Source organism: Loxodonta africana, chromosome 2 (assembly GCF_030014295.1).
Source record: "Loxodonta africana isolate mLoxAfr1 chromosome 2, mLoxAfr1.hap2, whole genome shotgun sequence".
Lineage (NCBI taxonomy): Eukaryota > Metazoa > Chordata > Mammalia > Proboscidea > Elephantidae > Loxodonta > Loxodonta africana.
The window spans coordinates 164576547-164596097 of NC_087343.1; the positions used below are offsets into that span (position 1 = coordinate 164576547).

At 41.8% G+C, this 19551-nt stretch overlaps 1 protein-coding gene across 1 annotated transcript in view; it reads right to left on the reverse strand.

Annotated features, from left to right (window-relative positions):
• The window catches only part of PDE6A (phosphodiesterase 6A), a 98225-nt gene that overhangs the window by 70765 nt on the left and 7909 nt on the right, over positions 1-19551 (reverse strand). Inside the window, exons 2-4 of the mRNA XM_023550591.2 lie at positions 13305-13457; positions 12630-12719; positions 11873-12013 (exon numbers count right to left, since the gene is read on the reverse strand). Coding sequence (XP_023406359.1) covers positions 11873-12013; positions 12630-12719; positions 13305-13457 — 384 coding nt within the window. The remainder of the gene's footprint in view (positions 1-11872; positions 12014-12629; positions 12720-13304; positions 13458-19551) is intronic.

The window sequence follows — 19551 nt, forward strand, 5'->3', positions numbered from 1 at the left end:
GAGAAATATGGCAAAAAACAAAACTTACCCCACCTCATACCATATACACATATAATTTCCAGATGAATGAAAGATTCAAACAAATTAACCAAAGCTATAAAAATACTAGAAGAGAAAACTATTTCAGATTATCTTTATAATACTGGGGTTGGGGAAGTCTTTCCTAAACAAAATCCAAAACACTGAAGTCATAGAAGAAAAAGTGAACAAATTTGACTACAGGAAAATTTAAATCTTCTGTGTGATGAAAGATGCCATAGATAAAGTTAAAGTATCATTCAACATACATGCCATATATGACAGATACATAATCTCTATCATATATAAAGTACTCCTTAAAATTAATAAAAAAGGAATACCAAAAAATAAAAAACTAAACCCGAACTCGTCGCCACCAAGTCAGTTCTGACTCATGGCAGCCCCACGCGGTACAGAGCAGAACTGCTCTACAGGGTTTTCTTGGCTGTGATCTTTGAAGAAGCAGATCACCAGGACTTTCTTCCGCAGTACTGCTGGATGGGTTTGAACTACCAACCTTTTTTTTTTTTTTTCATTTAAGGTTACTATATAATTATGACCGTATGGGGCAGTTTATATTATTATTATTACATTTATTGTACTTTAGATGAAGGTTTACAGAACAAACTAACTTCTCATTCAACAGTTAGTACACATATTGTTTTATGACATTGGTTAACAACCACAAACCTTTAAGTTAGTAGTTAAGCACAAACTGCGCCACCCTGGGACCCAAGAAATAGATAAACAGCTTAATTTTAAAGATGGGTAAATGATACATTTGGGAAATATGTGGAAGATGAAAAATCAAATCATAAATAACCACAAAAATATATTTACCCTCACTAGTAATCAGTGCAAAAACAATTAGACAGAAAAAAAGTTACCATGTATCCATTTAGATACGAAAAACAAAAAGATCTATAACTACCAGGATTGGCAGGAGTTTGAGGAAATGGGATCTTTATGCACCTCAGTGTGAATGAGAATGTAGAACAGTATAGCCTTTGGGGAGAAAATTTTGAGAAATGCAAAATAAAAAAATTATCTTGGTAATTCGTCTTGTACAACTCTATTCTATAGATATTCTTGCTCAAGTGTGCAGAGATTTAACTCAAAGGTTGGTCATGGCAGCACTGTCTCTAGTTATAAGAAAATTTAGAAATTATTTAAATGCCCAACAATAGGAGAAAGGAGAAATTAATTATGTTATGTCCATACTATTCAAAAGAATGAGGTAAATCCATATGGGCTAAAGAACAAAGAAAGAGAATTTCTACTTCTGTTAACAGTGACTAGCTTGTTTCTGACCAACCCTCCAACTGAGAAGAATTATAAAAGCTGGACTGTGTGTATGTGCGCGTGGTATTTGAAGGAATTATAGCGCTAGCAAGGCAGCAAGGATTGAGTTGCCAGGATCCCAGATGGAAGGGAATTCCAGAGATTTGAGCTTGATGTTTCATTCTACTTTTCCTCTTGAGGCACTTGCTAATAACAAAAATACTATTGAGCAGCTAAGAAGCTGAACAGAGCTTTCAGCAGAATTACTGGATAAAATTGGAGTTCACGGCCTGCCAAAAAGGAGGGATCCTTGAAGACACCCCAGGCTTTCAGCTAGGGTTCCCTCAAAATGCCTCTTCCCTAGGAGTAGAAGTGAACCAAAAGTTGACCAGCCCTCACAAAGACTAAAAAGATCAACCTCAAATCAGCTCAATTCCTGATTGGATTAAGGTGCTCTGCCTCTACCCTGACTGCTTGCCAGAAATAAAATACATGCCTTTTGGAGAAAGAGACCACCACCCAGAGTTTCACATTATTATTTATCATACATCTATCTAGCATTCCAACAAAAATAATCAGGCATGCAAAAGACAAGAATTAACTGAAAATCAAGAAGAAACAGATCACAGAAACAGGCTCCTAAGAAATATCTACAAATATTGTTGCTATCAGACACAGACTCTGAAATAACTGATTATGTCCAAGAAACCAAATACAACATAGAGAATTAGAAACTACAAAAAAGAATGAAATGGAAATTCTAAAATTGAAAAATACCTGAAGTTAACTCAATAAAAATAAAAAAAAAAATTTTTTAATAGCCAATTAGAGCTAAGGAAGTGATTAGCGGAAGATAAACCAGAAGAAATGTTCAGACTGAAACACAAAAATGCAAAAGAATGGAAAATACAGAAAACTGTGTAAGAGACATAAAACATGGTGAAAAGGTCTAACATAAAATAACAACAGACTTAGAGGTCTTACACTACTAGATACCATGATATTTTATAAAGATACTGTAATTAAGACAGCTTTGTAAACCAAAGATTCTGACTCATAGCGATCCCATAGTACGAGGTAGGACTGCCCCACAGGGCTTCCAAGGCTGTACTCTTTATGGAAGCAGGTTGCCACATCTTTCTCCCATAAGACAGTGTTGTATTACAGAATAGATAAATACACCCATGGAACAAAGCAGAGAGTACAGAAACAGATCCACACATAATATGGACACCTGTTTGATGATAAAGGTATAAGAGAGAAAGACAGTCTTTTCCATAAAGCAGTGGGGAAAAGACGGTCTTTTCAATAAATGGTTCTGGGACAATTGGATATCCATATAGAAAAAAAATAATATTGACCCTTCCTCACACTATACATATAAACAATCCCAGGAAGAATACAGAGAAATATGTGAAATTTAAAACAATAAAGCTCTTAGACGTTAACCTAGGTGAATATCTTTATCATCTTGGAATCTGGAAAGATTTAAGTAGGACACAAAAATCAATACCCATAAAGGAAAAGATTGATAAATTGGATTATATTATAATTCAAAACTTCTCATCAAAAGACTTCATTAAGAAAATGAATCTATAGAATGGGAGAAGATATTTGTAATACAGGTATCAACAAAGGACCCATATCCAGAATTTGTAAAAAAAAAAAAAAAAAAAACTCTTACAACTCAGTAAGAAAAGAAAATACAACACAATAGACAAGTTTGGAAAAAACTTGAAAAGGCACTTCACAAAAAAAGATATCTAAATGAATATAATAAACCCCTGAAAAAGTGATCGGCCTCATCAGCCACTGTTGTTGCTTTTAGGTGCTGTCTGACTCAGAGAGATCCTATGTACAACAGGTTGAAACACTGCCTGGCCCTGCGCCATCCTCACAATTGCTGCTATGTTTGAGCCCATTGTTGCAGCCACTGCGTCAATCCATCTCATCGAAGGTCTTCCTCATTTTCACTGACCCTCTACTTTACCTAGCATGATGTCCTTCTTCAGGGACTGGTCCCTCCTGATAGTATGCTGTCATGGCTTGAATTGTATCCCCAAAATACATGTGTGAACAGAGAGAGAAAGACTTCGCCTGGAGCGGGCACCCTGAATTCAGGCTTCTAGCCTCCTAAACTGTGAAAGAATAAATTCCTGTTTGTTAAAGTCATCTAGGTGTGGTATATCTGTTACAGCAGCACTAGATAACCAGGACAGAATTTGGTACCGAGAGATACCTAACAGATACCTAAAATGCAGAAGCAATTTTGAAACTGTGAATAGATAGAGGCTAGAAGAGTTTTAAAGTGCCTAATAGTAAAAACCTACATAGATTGCCTTCAAGAGACTGTTGATGGAATTACAATTCTGATGAGGACTCAGAAGGATGTGAGGAGAGCTATTATGTTGGAGACAATGCAGATGGCGAGAGGCAGCAGCAGAAAAATGGCAGCAGCAGAAGCAGGAGATTAGTGCAAGACAACGCTGAAGCCAACCCACAGAGCAAGAGAGCTGAGTGCCTTTGGCAGGAGGCTTCCTGGCCGAGTAGGGTACACCTGAGCACTTAGTGGTAGAGCTAAAAAGCTTTGGAACACTTGTCCCAGCAGGGCAAACTCAAGTAGTGAAGCCAGAGAGGCTGAGAGACCAAGGAACCAGGAAGCAGAGCTGCCTCAGTTTCTAAGGGTAGGGCTACAGCAACTGGGGTCTCAAAGGGTGGAGTCACCACGCAGATGAACTAGGAGAATGGGGCCACCCGAATGCAAGCGAGCAGTGTTGCTGTTCCAGTGGGCCTGGAAGGCAGAGCTGAAGCCCAGGACCAAGGGACCTCCACTCTTGTGGCCAACATCCAGAGTCTGGAGGGCAGGGCCATTGCCTAAATGGTCTCAGAGAACAGAATATTATTTTCAAGCCTTGAGAGGTAATGCAATGTGTTCTGCTGGCTTGCTCGGTACCTGTCACCCCTTCTTTCCCTCCAATTTCTCCCATTTATAATGGAAATGTCTAGCTTGTGGCTGTTGCACCATTGTACTGTAGAAACGATTTATATTCTAGATTTCACATATGGAGAGGAATTTTTGGATTTTGGACTTGGAGTTGAATTAAGACTTTTGGTATGATATGATGGGGTGAATATGTTTTACATGTGTCAAGGACATGAATTTTTGGGAGGCCAAAGGGTGGAATGTCATGGATTGAACTGTGTCCCCAAAAAATATGTGTCAACTTGGCTTGGCCATGATCCCCAGCAATGTGTGATTGTCCACAATTTTGTCATCTGATGTGATTTTCCTATGTGTTGTAAATCTTATCTCCATGATGTTAATGAGGCAGGATTAGAAGCAGTTGTGTTAATGAGGCAGGACTCAATCTACAAAATTAGGTTGTGTTTTAAGTCAATCTCTTTTGAAATATAAAAGAGGGAAGACAGTAGAGAGCAAGGGGGACCACATTACTACCAAGCAAGAAGAGCCAGGAGAGCTAGTCCTTTGGACCTGGGGTCCCTGCACTGAAAAGCTCCTAGACCAAGGGAAGATTGATGACAAGGAGCTTCCCTCAAAGCCAACAGAGAGAGAAAGCTTCCCTGGAGCTGGCACCCTAAAGTCGGACATTTAGCCTCCTAAACTATGAGAGAACAAACTGCTGTTTGTTAATGCCATCCACGTATGGTATTTCAGTTATAGCAGCGCTAGATAATGAAGACACATGCCCAAGTATGTGAGATGAAGTCTTGCCATCCTCACTTCTGAGGAGCATTCTGACTGTACTTCTTCCAACACAGATTTGTTCATTCTTCCAGCAGTCCATGGTATATTCAATATTCTTTGCCAAAACCATGATTCAAAGGCATCAATTTTTCTTCAGTCTTTCCTATTCATTGTCCAGCTTTCACATCCATATAAGCCAATTGAAAACACCAAGGCTTGCGTCAGGTGCACGTCAGTCCTCAAAGTGGCATCTTTGCTTTTTAACACTTTAAAGAGGTCTTTTGCAGCAGATTTGCCCAATACGGTATGTCCTTCAATTTCTTGACTGCTGCTTCCAAGGGAGTTGATTGTGGAGCCAAGTGAAATGAAATCCTTGCCAATTTCAATCTTTTCTCCATTCATCATGATGTTGCTTATTGGTCCAGTTGTGAGGATTTTTGTTTTCTCCATGCTGAGGTGTAATCCATACTGAAGGCAGTGGTCTTTGATCTTCATCAGTAAGTGCTTCAAGTCCTCTTCACTTTCAGCAAGCAATGTTATGTCATCTGCATATCACAGGATGCTAATGACTCTTCCTCCAATCCTGATGCCATATTCTTGTTCATATAGTTCAGCTTCTCAGATTATCTGCTCAGCGTACAGATTGAATAAGTACAGTATGGTGAGAGGATACAACCTTGATGCACACCTTTTCTGATTTTAAACCATGAAGTATCCCCTTGTGCTGTCCCAACGACTGCCTCTTAATCTATGTACAGGTTCCTTATATGTACAATTAAGTGTTCTGGAATTCCCATTCTTTACAATGTTATCCATAATTTGTCATGATCCACAGTCTAGTACCTTTGCATAATCAATAAAACACAGGTAAACATCTTTCTGGTATCTCTGCTTTCTGCCAAGATCCATCTGAGATCAACAATGTTATCTTCATTCCATGTCCCTGGTTTGACTTTCTGGCAGTTCCTTGTTGATGTATTGGTGCAACTGTTTTTTTAATTATCTTCAGCAAAATTTTACTTGCATGTGATATTAACAATAGTGTTCAATAATTTCTGCATTCTCTTGGATCACCTTTCTTTGTAATGGGGAAAATATGAATCTCTCCCAGTTGGCTGGCCAGGTAGCTATCTTCCAAATTCCTTGGCATATACAAGTGAGCACTTCCAGTGTTGCATCCATTTGTTGAAACATCTTACTGGTATTCCATCAATTCCTGGAGTCTTGTTTTTTGTCAATGCCTTCAGTACAGCTTGGACTTCTTCCTTCAGCACTATCGGTTCTTGATCATAGCTATCTCCTGAAATGTCGACCAATTCTTTTTGGTACAGTGGCTCTGTGTACTCCTTTCATCTTCTTTTGGTGCTTCCAGGGTTGTTCAGTATTTTGCCCATAGAATCCTTCAATATCGCAACTTGAGGCTTGAATTTTTTCTTTAGTTCTTTCAGCTGAGAAGTACCAAGTGTGTTCCTCCCTTTTGGTTTTCTAATTCCAGGACTTTGCACATTTCATTATGCTACCGGAATAGGGCCCATGCCCTGGAGCAGTCAAGCCAATAAAACGTGCTCCAAGTCAGAAAGAGAGAGAGAGTTCATTAGGAGGTGACACCAAGGAAGAGTCCAGCGGCAACACAGGCTGTCTTTATGGAGTCCAGAAAAGCAACTTCCATATCAGAGCTTATGTATCATTTTTGCAAAGATTACGTGTCTTCAAGGATGTAGCCCACAGATAGTCAGATGAGTATACATCACAAAACCACTACAAAGAAACTCTTTATTAAACTAAAGATATGTATGCCAGATATCTGGACCCTAATCTTTATGTTTGTAACTGGTAAAAAAAAAAAAACTTACATAAAAATATCTTGGCTAGTGGAACTGGCCTGCCAAGTTTACTCTGACAGAGATAAGGAGCAAGAAGAAAAGTTGCAGACCAAAAATGCCGGACAGCCTTCCTAGCTGCAGTCTTGCAGGCTTAAGGCCATCTCCCAAGAGAGTAAAGAAGAAGAGGGAGATCAAGGCTGCAAGAGCCAAGAAGGCCCAGGACCCCTTTGGAAAGAGACTGGTGCAGCAGGTGTAATTAAAAAAAAAAAAAAAAAGCACCTTGAAAATGAGAGCATAAAAAATGCCAAGCCAAAAAAAAATGTATAGGTTACTTAGAGTATCATTACAGCATGAATTATGTCAAGTTCCCAATCACCCATTTTGAAAAGAAGAAAACATATTTCAAGGTATTAGGCTCACAATTATAACACTTTACTTTGTCTTCTAGAGCCACCCTTTCAGATCTTTTGTTCATCTCTTTTACTTAGTCATTTCTGCCATTTGTTATAGCTACTCTGCATTCAAGAACAAGTTTCAGAGTCTCTTCTGATCATCCATTTTGATGGTCTTTTCTTTCTTTCCTGTCTTTTTAATGACCTTTTGCTTTCTTCATATATGATGTCTTTGGTGTCATCCCACAATTCATCTGGTCCTTGGTCATTAGTGTTCAATGTGTCAAATCTGTTCTTGAGATGGTCTCTAAATTCAAGTGGGATATACTCAAGGTCGTACTTTGGCTCTCATGGACTCGTTTTAATTTTCTTTAGTTTCAATTTGAACTTGCATATGAGCAATTGATTGTCTGTTCCACAGTCGGCCCCTTCTTCTGAATGATGATATTGAGCTTCTCCATCACCTCTACAGATGTAGTCCATTTGATTCCTGTGTATTTTATATGGCAAGGTCCACAATGTATAGTTGTTGTTTATGTTGTTAAAAAAGGCATTTCCTCTTGAGTAGGCCTTTGGTCTTGCAAAATTCTGTCATGTGATCTCTGGCGTCATTTCTATCACCAAGGCCATATTTTCCAACTACTGATCCTTCTTCTTTTTTCCAACTTTCACATTCCAATCACTAGTAATTCATTATTAATGATGTTGATTGCATGTTTGATCAATTTCAGACTGCACATGTTGGTAAAAAATCTTCAATTTCTTCATCTTTGCCATTAGTGGTTGGTGGAGAATGTGTATTAATACTCTAAAGAGATAATACTACACACCCAACAGGATGGCTAAATCGGTCAGGCTGACAATACCATGTATTAGTGAGGATGTGGAGCAATAGGAACCCTCATATATTACTAGTGGGAGTATAAGATGATGCAAGCATTTTATTACCCAGGAATTCTACCCCTAGGAAAACGCCCAACAGAAATAGGTACAACTGCGTACCATGTACTAGAATGTTTATAATATCAATATTCATAATGGCTCAAATCTGAAAACTCAAATATCCATCAACAGTAGAATACATAAATATGTTACAGATTAGTCAGATAATGGAACATTCCACAGGAGTTAAAATGAACTGACACTACATGTAGCAATATGGATGGGTCCTACAAATATAATATTGAGCAAAAAAAGCCTGACGAAAGAATATGTACTCATTATGGATTGAATTTTGTACCCCAGAAAGATATTTGAATACCTAACCTCTGCCCTGGTGGTACAGTGGTTAAGAATTTGGCTGCTAACCACAAGGTCGGCAGTTTGAATCCACCAGTTACTTCTTGGAAACCCTATAGCGCAGTTCTACTCTGTCCTATAGGGTCGCTATGAGTTGGAATCAACTTAATGGCAATGGGTTTTAACAGGTAGCCTCTGTCCTGGTGGTGCCGTGGTTAAGAGCTCAGCTGCTACCCAAAAAAGGTCAGCAGTTCAAATCCACCAGCCACTCCTTGGAAACTTTATTGGGCAGTTCTACTCTGTCCTATAGGGTTGCTGTAAGTAAGAATCGTGGCAATGGGTTTGGGTTTTGGGTTTTTTGTTTTCTTTGGACTAGAAGCTAAAAGAGACAAATAAGGACCTTTTTCTAGAGCTGATGTCCTGAATTTGGACTTCTAGCTTCCTGAACTGTAAGAAAATAAACTTCTATTCTTTAAAGCCACCCACTTGTGGTATTTTTGTTAGGGCAGCACTAGATAACTAAGACAGTACTGTATGGGTCTATTTATATGAACTTAAAACACAGGCAGAACGCTGAAGTTCAGAATAGTGGTTTCCTTCAGAGAGAAGGGTGTGGAAATAACTAGAAAGGGGCGTAAAATGGGCTTCTGAGGGATTGGTAATGTTCTATTTCTTCATCTTGGAGTGGTTACATGGGGATGCTCACTCTGTGATAACTAACTGAGCTATTCACTTAAAATTTGTGCTCTTTTCTGTATACGGAGCCCTGGTGTCACAGTGGTTAAGAGCTCAGTTGCTAACCAAAAGGTTGGCAGTTCAAACCCACCAGTGGCTCCTCGGAAACCCTATGGGGCAGTCCTATTCTGCCCTATAGAATCGACTCGACAGCAATGGGTTTAGTTTTTTGGTTTTGGCTTTTTTCCTGTATATATATTTCAATATAAAAGCTTATTTAAAATGTTAAAAATAATCAAAACTCAGCAAAATTTAAACATAAGGTTTATCTAGAGCAGCTATTCTATGTGTATATAAACTGCTGACCTTTTGTTAGCAGCCCAGCTCTTAACCACTGCGCCACCAGGGCTCCATCGTATGTATATAAGGAAACCATTTTGATTTCAGAAAAAACAAATGGCTCAGAGAAGCTAGGTACAATAAAGTTCATAAAGAGAAGAAAAAAAAGTTGCTGTTGAGTTGATTCAGACTCAGGGTAAAGCTGCCCCATAGGGTTTTCAAGGAGTGGCTGGTAGATTTGAACTGCTGACCTTCTGGTTAGCAGCTGTAGCTCTTAATCACTACAGCACCAGAGCTATAAAGATAAGAGGAGGGAGGAATACAGAAAGAAGATCAACTATTGGTTAATCATAACAAGATCTATTGAACCCTACCCCTTTCCTTTTACTGAAATCAGCTGATAAAAAAAAAAATTTTTTTTTTAAAATCAGCTGATACCAGGTCACAAAATGGTCTCTGTCCCTCCACCTAGCCATATCTTTTGAAATTCAAATTTAGTAAACCTGGCTTCTAACAGGAAAGGAAGGCTTTGTAATTTTGGGTGAAAGAAAAGCCAATATGGGATTCATTTTGGTCAGGGATTTCTTTAAAGTGAATACTTGGTTTCTTAAGTAAGAAAACCCCAAAATCAAAGCAAGACATCTGCTATCAATTTCTCTCTTTAATAAAAATAATCCACGTGTGTTATGGAAAATTCATAAAAAATTAAGTAAAAAGGATGGACTCTCAATATTGAAATTGTTAGGAATTTCATTTTACTTGGATCCACAATCGACACCCATGGAAGCAGCAGTCAAGAAATCAAACATATTGCACTCTGCAAATCTGCTGCAAAAAACCTCTTTAAAGTGTTAAAAAGCAAAGGTGTCACTTTGAGGACTAAGGTATGCCTGACCCAAGCAATGGTATTTTCAAACATTTCATATGCATATGAAAGTTGGACAATGAATAAGGAAGACCAAGGAAGAATTGATGCCTTTGAATTATGGTGTTGATGAAGAATATTGAATATACCATGGACTGCCAGATGAATGAACAAATATGTCTTGGAAAAAGTACAGCCAGGATGATCCTTAGAAGGGAGGATGGCGAGACTTCATCACATGTACTTTGCGCACGTTATCAGGAGGGACCAGTTCCTGGAGAAGACATCATGCTTGGTAAGGTAGAGAGTCAGTGAAAAAGAGGAAGACCCTTGATGAGATGGATTGACACAGTGGCTGTAACAATGGGCTCAAACATAGCAACAATCATGAGGATGGCCCAGACCAGGCAGTATTTCATTCTGTTGTGCTTGAGGTCACTATGAGTCGGAGCCCACTTGATGGCACCTAAAAACAACAGTTCAGTAAATGGGGCCTGGTATTTTTAAACAACTTCTCAAAAGATTCTGATGCACTGCCAGGTTTGGAAGCCTCTGGACTAGCTCTAAGATCTTTTCCAACTGCAGCTTCTGTGATTCATTTATTCACTCAGTCAAATATTACAGGGCGTACTTGGCCTGTGTACCATGCTCACCATGACAAGTATGCAAAACGAAACTGAGAAGAACCCTATGCCCTGGGTCTTTTGGTCAGAAAATCACAAATCCAGATAACTCAGTGCCAAGGCAGAGAATGATCTGTCCCAGGAAGCAGGAATCTATGAAGAAAGAACAATGCTGAGAGTTGCTATGGGAAAACATTGCTGGCAGCCACACTGAGCTGCAAATATGGCCCCTGATCATTCTGAGGGACCAGGTGTAAGCATCTGGCTCCACTTCAATTGCCTGGGTCATCGTGGGCTTGACAAACCATAGAAAAAGAGTTTCCGTCCATGTTCAGTACATTTTCTGAGAATTCTTAAAGTTGGCAACTTCCTTCTTTTGGACTTTCAACTTATATAGGAACTTCTTTATCTCTTTCCTTCACCACATCATCAGCCTTCTTCTCACACATGTTTTCTTTCAACTGACTAGGGAAAATACAGGAACCTGGTGTCACAATGGCTAAGCACTCGGCTGCTAACAGAAATATTGGTGGTTCGAACCCAGCAGCTCCACAAGAGAAAGACCTGACAATCTGCTCCCATAAAGATTACAGCTCAGAAAATCCTATTGGGCAGTTCGACTCTGTCACATGGGGTCACTGGTCACTATGAGTCAAGTTCGACTCAATGGCACATAACAGCAACAGGGAAAATACAGGTTGCTTTTATTCATTTTGCCCGAGGTTGCTTTCCCCCTGAAATGCTGGTACTCCTCTCTTCAATAACAGAAAGACCTAAGTAAAAGTTTCCACAACCACCCAAATTCTCCCATCCTCTTTCCTGTGCAATGAACGGAATGGGTGGTAGGAGTCTGAGCCCCATTCAGCATGCATATAACCATTTCTTAGAAACGCTTGTTGAAGTTTTCTCACCTTCTGCTTAGTCATGTCTAAGAGACCCACAGAGTATCTGTCACAGTTGAGGAAGGCACGGACTGTATACAGGGCTTTGTGGAATTGTCTCTCAATGTCCGTAAGCTCTTCAAACACTTTGCTCCCAGACCATAGCAGTATCTGAAGAAAACATATATATTCAAAGTTTTTGAAGCACAGAGCAACAATTTATTCAGCTAGAGAGTAATAACAATTCTGTAAAGCTCTCTAGAGTTTCTCTCATTTAATCCTCACAATAACCCAGAGAAGTTGCAGGGTAATTATTCGCATTTTATAGATGGAGAAAGAGGTTCAGAGAGGCAAAGTGACTGGTCTGCTTATGCCAGATTCAACTCTTTTCGTTACCTTTATCTTACAGGTTGTTAATAAAAATAACAAACATTAACTGACTACAAGCGTCCTCATACATTATCTCATTTACTGCTGATAATAATTCTTTGAGGGTGTACCATAATTATTGTCCATTTTCAAATGGGAAGACTGAAACTTGGAGCAGTTAAGTGACATGCCCAGAGCTGGTAAATGGATGAGCAGAGATTCAAACCCAAGAGTTTTCTGACTTGAAAATGTGTACACATAACCACTCTGGGATACAGCTATAAAACATCCACTGCTTTATAATACTAGGGATGCAAGGTAGAGATTGTCTGGTAGTGCCCAGGTATCTTCACCTGTCTTTCCAGCTGTGACCACATCAATGCTTCAGTAAAAAGGCATGTCCAGGCCATCCCCTTACCTGGCCACGCCGAGTCTCACAGTTGTGCAGGTAACTCAGGTGGAACACCTTCATGATCAAATTTGCAAAATTGAGGTACTTCAGGAGAATCTAAAAATCAAGCAGCATGAGGAGAAGTAGATGAGAAGAAGAAATTCCTCCTCTGGCTCCTTATACCATCAGCAGATGTCCAAATATTTTAAAAACTCCATCAGAGGCAATTTAGGCAGATGGGTCATAGAATGCAGAATCATAAAACATTGAATTATAAGAATGTAAAATTCACAGAATGTTGATGTTGATAGGGGTGTATTAATGAAAAAAATAGCTACTATTCACTGAGTTTGCGCTCCCTGTGATAAGTGATTTATGTACATTATTTTATCTGATCATCACAAGCACCCTGTAAAGTGGATACAATTATCATCTCAATTTTTCAATAAGAAAACTGAGTTTGAGAGGTAAAGTAAATCGACTAAGTGAACAGCTAGATATTGGCAGAACCAGAACAATTAGCCCTATAGTCTTGACTTTAAAGTCCATTCTGTTAACTATTATACTGTTCTGCCTCATTTGGAGAGCATCTCCTGCCTTACAGATGGGGAAACTGAGTCCAGGGCAAATAACAATGTCTGGGAATCTTCATGAGCTAGAGGAAAATGCTGGCATGACTATCCCCAGCAGTTTCATCCTTACCTCTTCATCTCTCTTGGTGAAATGGGGCCCATCCACTTTATTCACGGCCATGATTACGGCTACTACATCTTTCCCATTCATTATGGGGGAAGCCAAGATGTTCTTAGTCTCATATTCTGTGACAGTGTCCACAAAGTCACAGAAATGCTCATCCTGAGGAAAGGCAGAGACAAACATGGGTGAGCAGATGAAGAGTGAAAATGATAAAAGAACCCAGAGCCCTGGGACCCATACCATGATGGTGTGGGGGTAGGGTGAACTAGAGGGCTCATCATTCTCTTGGTAACAAAGCAGGGAAGACATTTCCATCTACTCCACTTCAGCAGCCTCCTTCCAAGATGCCTTACTAAATGACTCAACATTCCTCAAACGTTCATTCATTCATTCATCACTGAGCTAGGGGCAGGGCCACCAGAGATCATTCCTGCCCTGGAAGCCCCCCAAATCCAGTAGAAGTCACTCTGAGACACAACCCAAAGCATTGTGGGGCTTGGGGTGGGATGGGGAGGTAGGTAGGGCCGGGAGTGACTTTTCCTGGGGAGGGAAGTTCGGAGGAGCCTTTCTTGAGGTGGTACAATTAAGCCCAAAATAGAAATCTGAGAGAACGAATGAGGAAGGTGGGGAAAAGACCTTAGTAAGTATAATAATCACAATCAGGATTACACATGGTGCTTTACCTGCACCATCTCACTTTAATGCTCCCAGTAACGCTATGAGATAAATCTTTTTACAGAAGGTGCAGTGTGATGGATTGTTTTTGTGTGCCCTTTCTCGCCACGGTCTTGTTACTCTCACACAGGTGACTGAGTGGGGCTGAGCAAATAAGACAATTGTGGCCCACCAAGAGGATTGGTGGCCCTGGTGGCCCAGTGGTTAAGAGCTGGGCTGCTAACCAAAAGGTCAGCAGTTCGAATCCACCAACTGCTCTTTGGAAACCTTATGGGGTAGTTCTACTCTGTCCTATTGGGTAGCAATGAGTTGGAATTGACTTGATGCAAATGGATTTTAAGGAGATTTGTCAGTTTTGCCATCCCTCTAGGCGTAAAAGATGGCCAATTTCAGAGCAGAAGAGAGGATCCAACCACAAAAGGAAAGACAGCCAGGAGTAGAGTGCATCATTTGGCCTTGGGATCCCTACGCTGAGACTCTCCTGGAACCAGGAGACTGAGATAGACAGAAGAGAGAGAGAGAGCTGTAACACTGAAGACAAGGAGAAATGGAAGCAGAGAAACAGCAGCAGCAGGAGAGACTGGCAGGAGACAGTGTGGTTGGCTTCCTGGCCCAGGGATGGAAAAAAGGAAGTGCTTTTGGGCAAGAGGCTTGCTAGAAGAGTAGGGTGCCTCCAAGCACTCAGTGGAACTAGGTTTGTTGACCCAAGGAGCTAGAGCTGAGGGCCTTTGGGCTGAGGCTTACTGGCAGAGTGAGGTGCCTCTGGGCTTTATTGGCAGAGCTAAAAGAGATTTGTAACACTTGCCTAAGCAGGAGCAGAGGCTGAGGGGCCAGAGAGAGGCGTGCCTGCAGGCACAGCTGAAAAGAGGATGTACTAATGGAGGAACTGTATTCTGAGTGTCCTGAAACCTGAATTGTAACCTGTTACTTCCCTAATAACGCCATAATTATGAATATTGTCTGTGAGTTCTGTTTGGCCATTGCAATGAATTATTGAACCCAGCAGAGGCATATGGGGCCCTGGTGGTGCAGTAGTTAAAAGCTATGGCATGCTATGGCTGCTAACCAAAAGGTTGGCAGTTTGAATACACCAGCCACTCCTTGGAAACCCTAAGGAGCAGTTCTTCTCTGTCCTACAGGGTCGCTGTGAGTCAGAATCGCCTCAATGACAACGGGTATAGCAGAGAAGTAGAGAGTGACGCAGGAGGGACGGGTGGTGTTAGAACTGGTATAGATGGCTAAGAAAGGAGGCATGTCTGACCTCCACTTCCTAGGAATCAGCCTTGGGCTGTTGACATTGATTCTCCTTCCCGCTTGTGAAATTAGAGGAAGATAGACACCATTCCCACGCCATTTTTCAGAAGGATAAACCAAAACCCAAGAAGGTTAAATTCACTGTCCGAGATGACACTCCAGAACCTGCCCTCAGCTCTGCTGCCTCTCAGGGAAGTTTGAATAAGGCTAGGCCTTGGTCCAGAACACTGAACAAAAACATTTGGTATTTTTGGCTTTTTACATAATCTAGTTCTAGCACCACGCAGTCAGTCCAGCAGATACCCCCGTTCCATAAATCGTAATTAAAGACCCAATGCGTATCAGACCCTATGGTAAGTGCTGAGGATACAGGGGTGTCTAAGACCCAGGCCTGCTCCCAGATAAATCAATAACAGTAATACAGGTAGTCATAACTTGGCTCAAGGCTGTGCAAGTGCAGAAAAGCACACACTTCCACCCCAGGCCCAAAGCAGCCTGGGGGCCAGGGTAGGGGGCAGCACAGTTTCTGTGGTCAGAATGAGGAGACAGACTGAATTGTTGTCTTAAATTCAGAATAATCCACCTTTCTGTCTCCTGGTAGCACTGTGAGGTTTCCCAGCTGTCAGCATTGCTTGGGACATGAGCCAACCCAGATGTGCACGGTTCATGCTGTTCTGAGGCTGGAAATTTCCTCCACAGAGCTGACTCACAAGGCCTCTCTAGAAGTGAGTCTACAAGGCCTCCCTGCTGCTCTTCCCTAGGATTCATGAATTCAGAGTGGGATGTTCTACATGTATGAACGTCTCTCCCAGTTGCTCTGGGATTGAATAAACAGTCAACAGCATTATTGCCAAAGGAGCTGCTTTAACCCAGGTGAAGGGTAAAGGAATTAGGAGAAGCCTGTCCTGCCTTACTTGAATTAGCATTTGAGGATTAAGCAAAATCTCTAAGGAGGCATTAGCCAAGAAGGGTTTTCTACGTCATTCTCTGAGAATACTTGCTGATGAATTTCTAAAGACAGATCTGGTTGGAGCATGCTCAGGGGCATTTCATGAAGTCAGCTCAGTTGCACAACATTCACCTCCATCAAGAAGAGCAAACACTTGGGCCTCACCTGAGCCACATGCTACTAAATTTACCAAAAGCCTCTTTCTCACCAAGTTCTCAGCCTTGGAATACCCCTCACAGGCACTCCAGCTTCCAGTTGACTGTCGTTTATACAAACGTTGTCATCCCTATATTTTCAGCATAAAGTATTATTTAAAAACACACACACACACATCATAGAACCTCAGATTATCCAAGGCAGAAGAGGACTTTGATGCCCTTTAGCTCAAACCATTTATTTTAAATCCCAGGGATCAGAGTTGCAGCAAGAGAGAGTCCAAAGCCATTCATTCACTCAAAGTCAACCAGCATTCACAGAGTGCCTTCTGCATGCTGGTACTGTTCTAGACTCTGGGACTACAACAGTCAACAAAGAGGTGAACTTCTTGCCCTGCTAAAGCTTACATTCAAAGGGGAGACAAAGACCAAGTAAAGAAATAGCAAGCATTCTCCCTACCAGTCATGATAAAAGGATGGCAGGGTGAGGCTGTCTTAGAGTTTTGGTGGTCAAGGAAGCTTCCCTGCAGAGGGACTGCTGAGCTGAGGGCTGAAGCATGAGAAAGAGCCAGGAATGTCAAGAGGATTCCAAGTGGGAGTACATAGAGGGCAAAGGGCAGGAGGTGGGAATGGGCTCAGCTAATGTGAGAAGCAGAAAGACCAGTGTTGAGAGGGAGCATGGAGAGCAAGGGAGCTAGAAAAGTGGACAGGAGTTAGATCAGGCAGGGCCTTAGAGGGTGCCGGAAGGAGTTTGGATTTTATTCCAAGTGCAATACCACATAGCTTCTCATGCCTTTCCCAATTCCCCTTTTTAAACATCCACAGTGCCAAGCTCAATTGTGTCCCATAACAAAATCTACTACTTACTGAATAATAATGATGTATTAGACCCAGTGCCAGATAACTTACCTGGATTATCTCATTAACTCTCACGTCAGCCCTGCCACATAGAACTGTCGCCTTCCTGGTTTTATAGACAACTCACCTGCTGGCAGGTAGCAAGGTCACTCCATTTATTCATTCACTCATTGATTCATTCATTCATTCATATTTACTGAGCTTTGGCTCTCTGCCAGGCACTGGATTTGCTAAGACCAGTAAGATGAGTTTGCCCCCATTGCAGAGGTGTGGAGGGGGAGCAGCGGGTGGCACTTGCCCCCAGGCACAAGTCCAAGGGGGTGCCAGATGAGGTGCAGAATGATATTCCCAGGTGCTACAAATATGACTGAGGCAGCCGGATAAGAAGCGGAAGGCGTTTCTGCTGACTCATTGTTGCTATCAATGTCTATTCATCTTGAAGTTGTGGGGCAGGGGGTACGCCCCTGGGTGCTCAAATTAGGGCGCAGGGGCGCAATTTAGAGACTGCTCCCTGGGCTCTGTTACCCTCACTATGTCCCTGCCCTACTGGGTTCTCACAGTGTAATGGAGGCATCACGTAAAGCATGGACCCACATTTCAAACAATAATGTGAAGTAGTCCCTCACAGGATGGAGCCTCAGGGTACCCTGGGGTACCAAGGAAAGAGGGGCTAGTTCCATGATCAGGCTCAGGAAACGGCTCAGGGCCATCAGTACTTTGTCAGTAGTTGAAACCTCCCTGGATTACAGTTTCTCCTTTGGTAAAATCAGTGTTGGACCAGGTCCTCCTTGAGGTTTCCTTCTAGGCTAGCATTCTGGGTCCCAGGTTTCACAGGAAGGGTCAAAGTGCAGGAGGAGACAATACATGTCAGATCCTCTGGAAATAACAGCCCTCTCAGGTTCAGTCTTCAGAAATGGGGCTTGCTGGGAAAGGGTTATATCATGGATTGAATTGTGTCCCCCCCCAAAAATGTGTCAACTTCCATGGTTTGAGGGGACTTCTAAGTAAATTGGCAAAATAATTCTATTATGAAAACATTCTGCATCCCACTTTGAAATGTGGCGTCTGGGGTCTTAAATGCTAACAAGAGGCCATCTAAGATGCATCAATTGGTCTCAACCCACCTGGATCAAAGGAAAATGAAGAACACCAAGGTCACACGATAACTAAGAGCCCAAGAGACAGAAAGGGCCGCATGAACCAGAGATCTACATCATCCTGAGACCAGAAGAACTAGTTGGTGCCTGGCCACAATCGATGACTGCCCTGACAGGGAGCACAACAGAGAACCCCTGAGGGAGCAGGAGATCAGTGGGATGCAGACCCCAAATTCTCATAAAAAGACCAGACTTAATGGTCTGACTGAGACTAGAGGAATCCCGGCGGCCATGGTCCCCAGACCTTCTGTTGGCACAGGACAGGAACCATCCCTGAAGACAACTCATCAGACATGAAAGGGACTGGTCAGTGGGTGGGAGAGAGATGCTGATGAAGAGTGAGCTAATTATATCAGGTGGACACTTGAGATTGTGCTGGCATCTCTTGTCTGGAGGAGGGATGGGAGGATAGAGAGAGAGGGAAGCTGGCAAAATTGTCACGAAAGGAGAGACTGAAAGGGCTGACTCATTAGGGGGAGAGCAAGTGGGAGTACGGAGTAAGATGTATGTAAATTTATATGTGACAGACTGATTGGATTTGTAAACGTTCACTTGACGCTTAATAAAAGTTAATAAAAAAAAAATGTGTCAACTTGGTTAGGCCACGATTCCCAGTATTGTGTGGCTGTCCTCCATTTTGTGATTGTAACTTTATGCTAAAGAAAATTAGGGTGGGATTGTAACACCATCCTTACTCAGGTCACCTCCCTGATCCAATGTAAAGGGAGTGTCCTGGGGGTGGGGCCTACAGCACCTTTTATCTCTCAGGAGATAAAAGGAAAAGGAAGCAAGCAGAGAGTTGGAGACCTCATACCACCAAGAAAGCAGCATCAGGAGCAGAGCGCATCCTTTGGACCTGGGGTCTCTGTGCCTGAGAAGCTCTTTGGCCAGGGAAGATGGAGGACAAGGACCTTCCCCCAGAGCCAACAGAGAAAGCCTTCCCCTGGAGCCAACACCCTGAATTTTGACTTGTAACCTACTAGACTGTGAGAAAATAAATTTTTCTTTGTTAAAGCCATCCACTTGTGGTATTTCTGCTATGGCAGCACTAGATGACTATGATAGGTTATCACTGATTCACTCACTCAACAAACTGTAATGAGTACCCACTCTGTCCCAGGCACTGGACTAGGTGCCAGGGACAGACCTTGTGGTACTTTCCGGCTAGGAGAAAGGGTAAAGAACTAATATACCAACAATTAAAT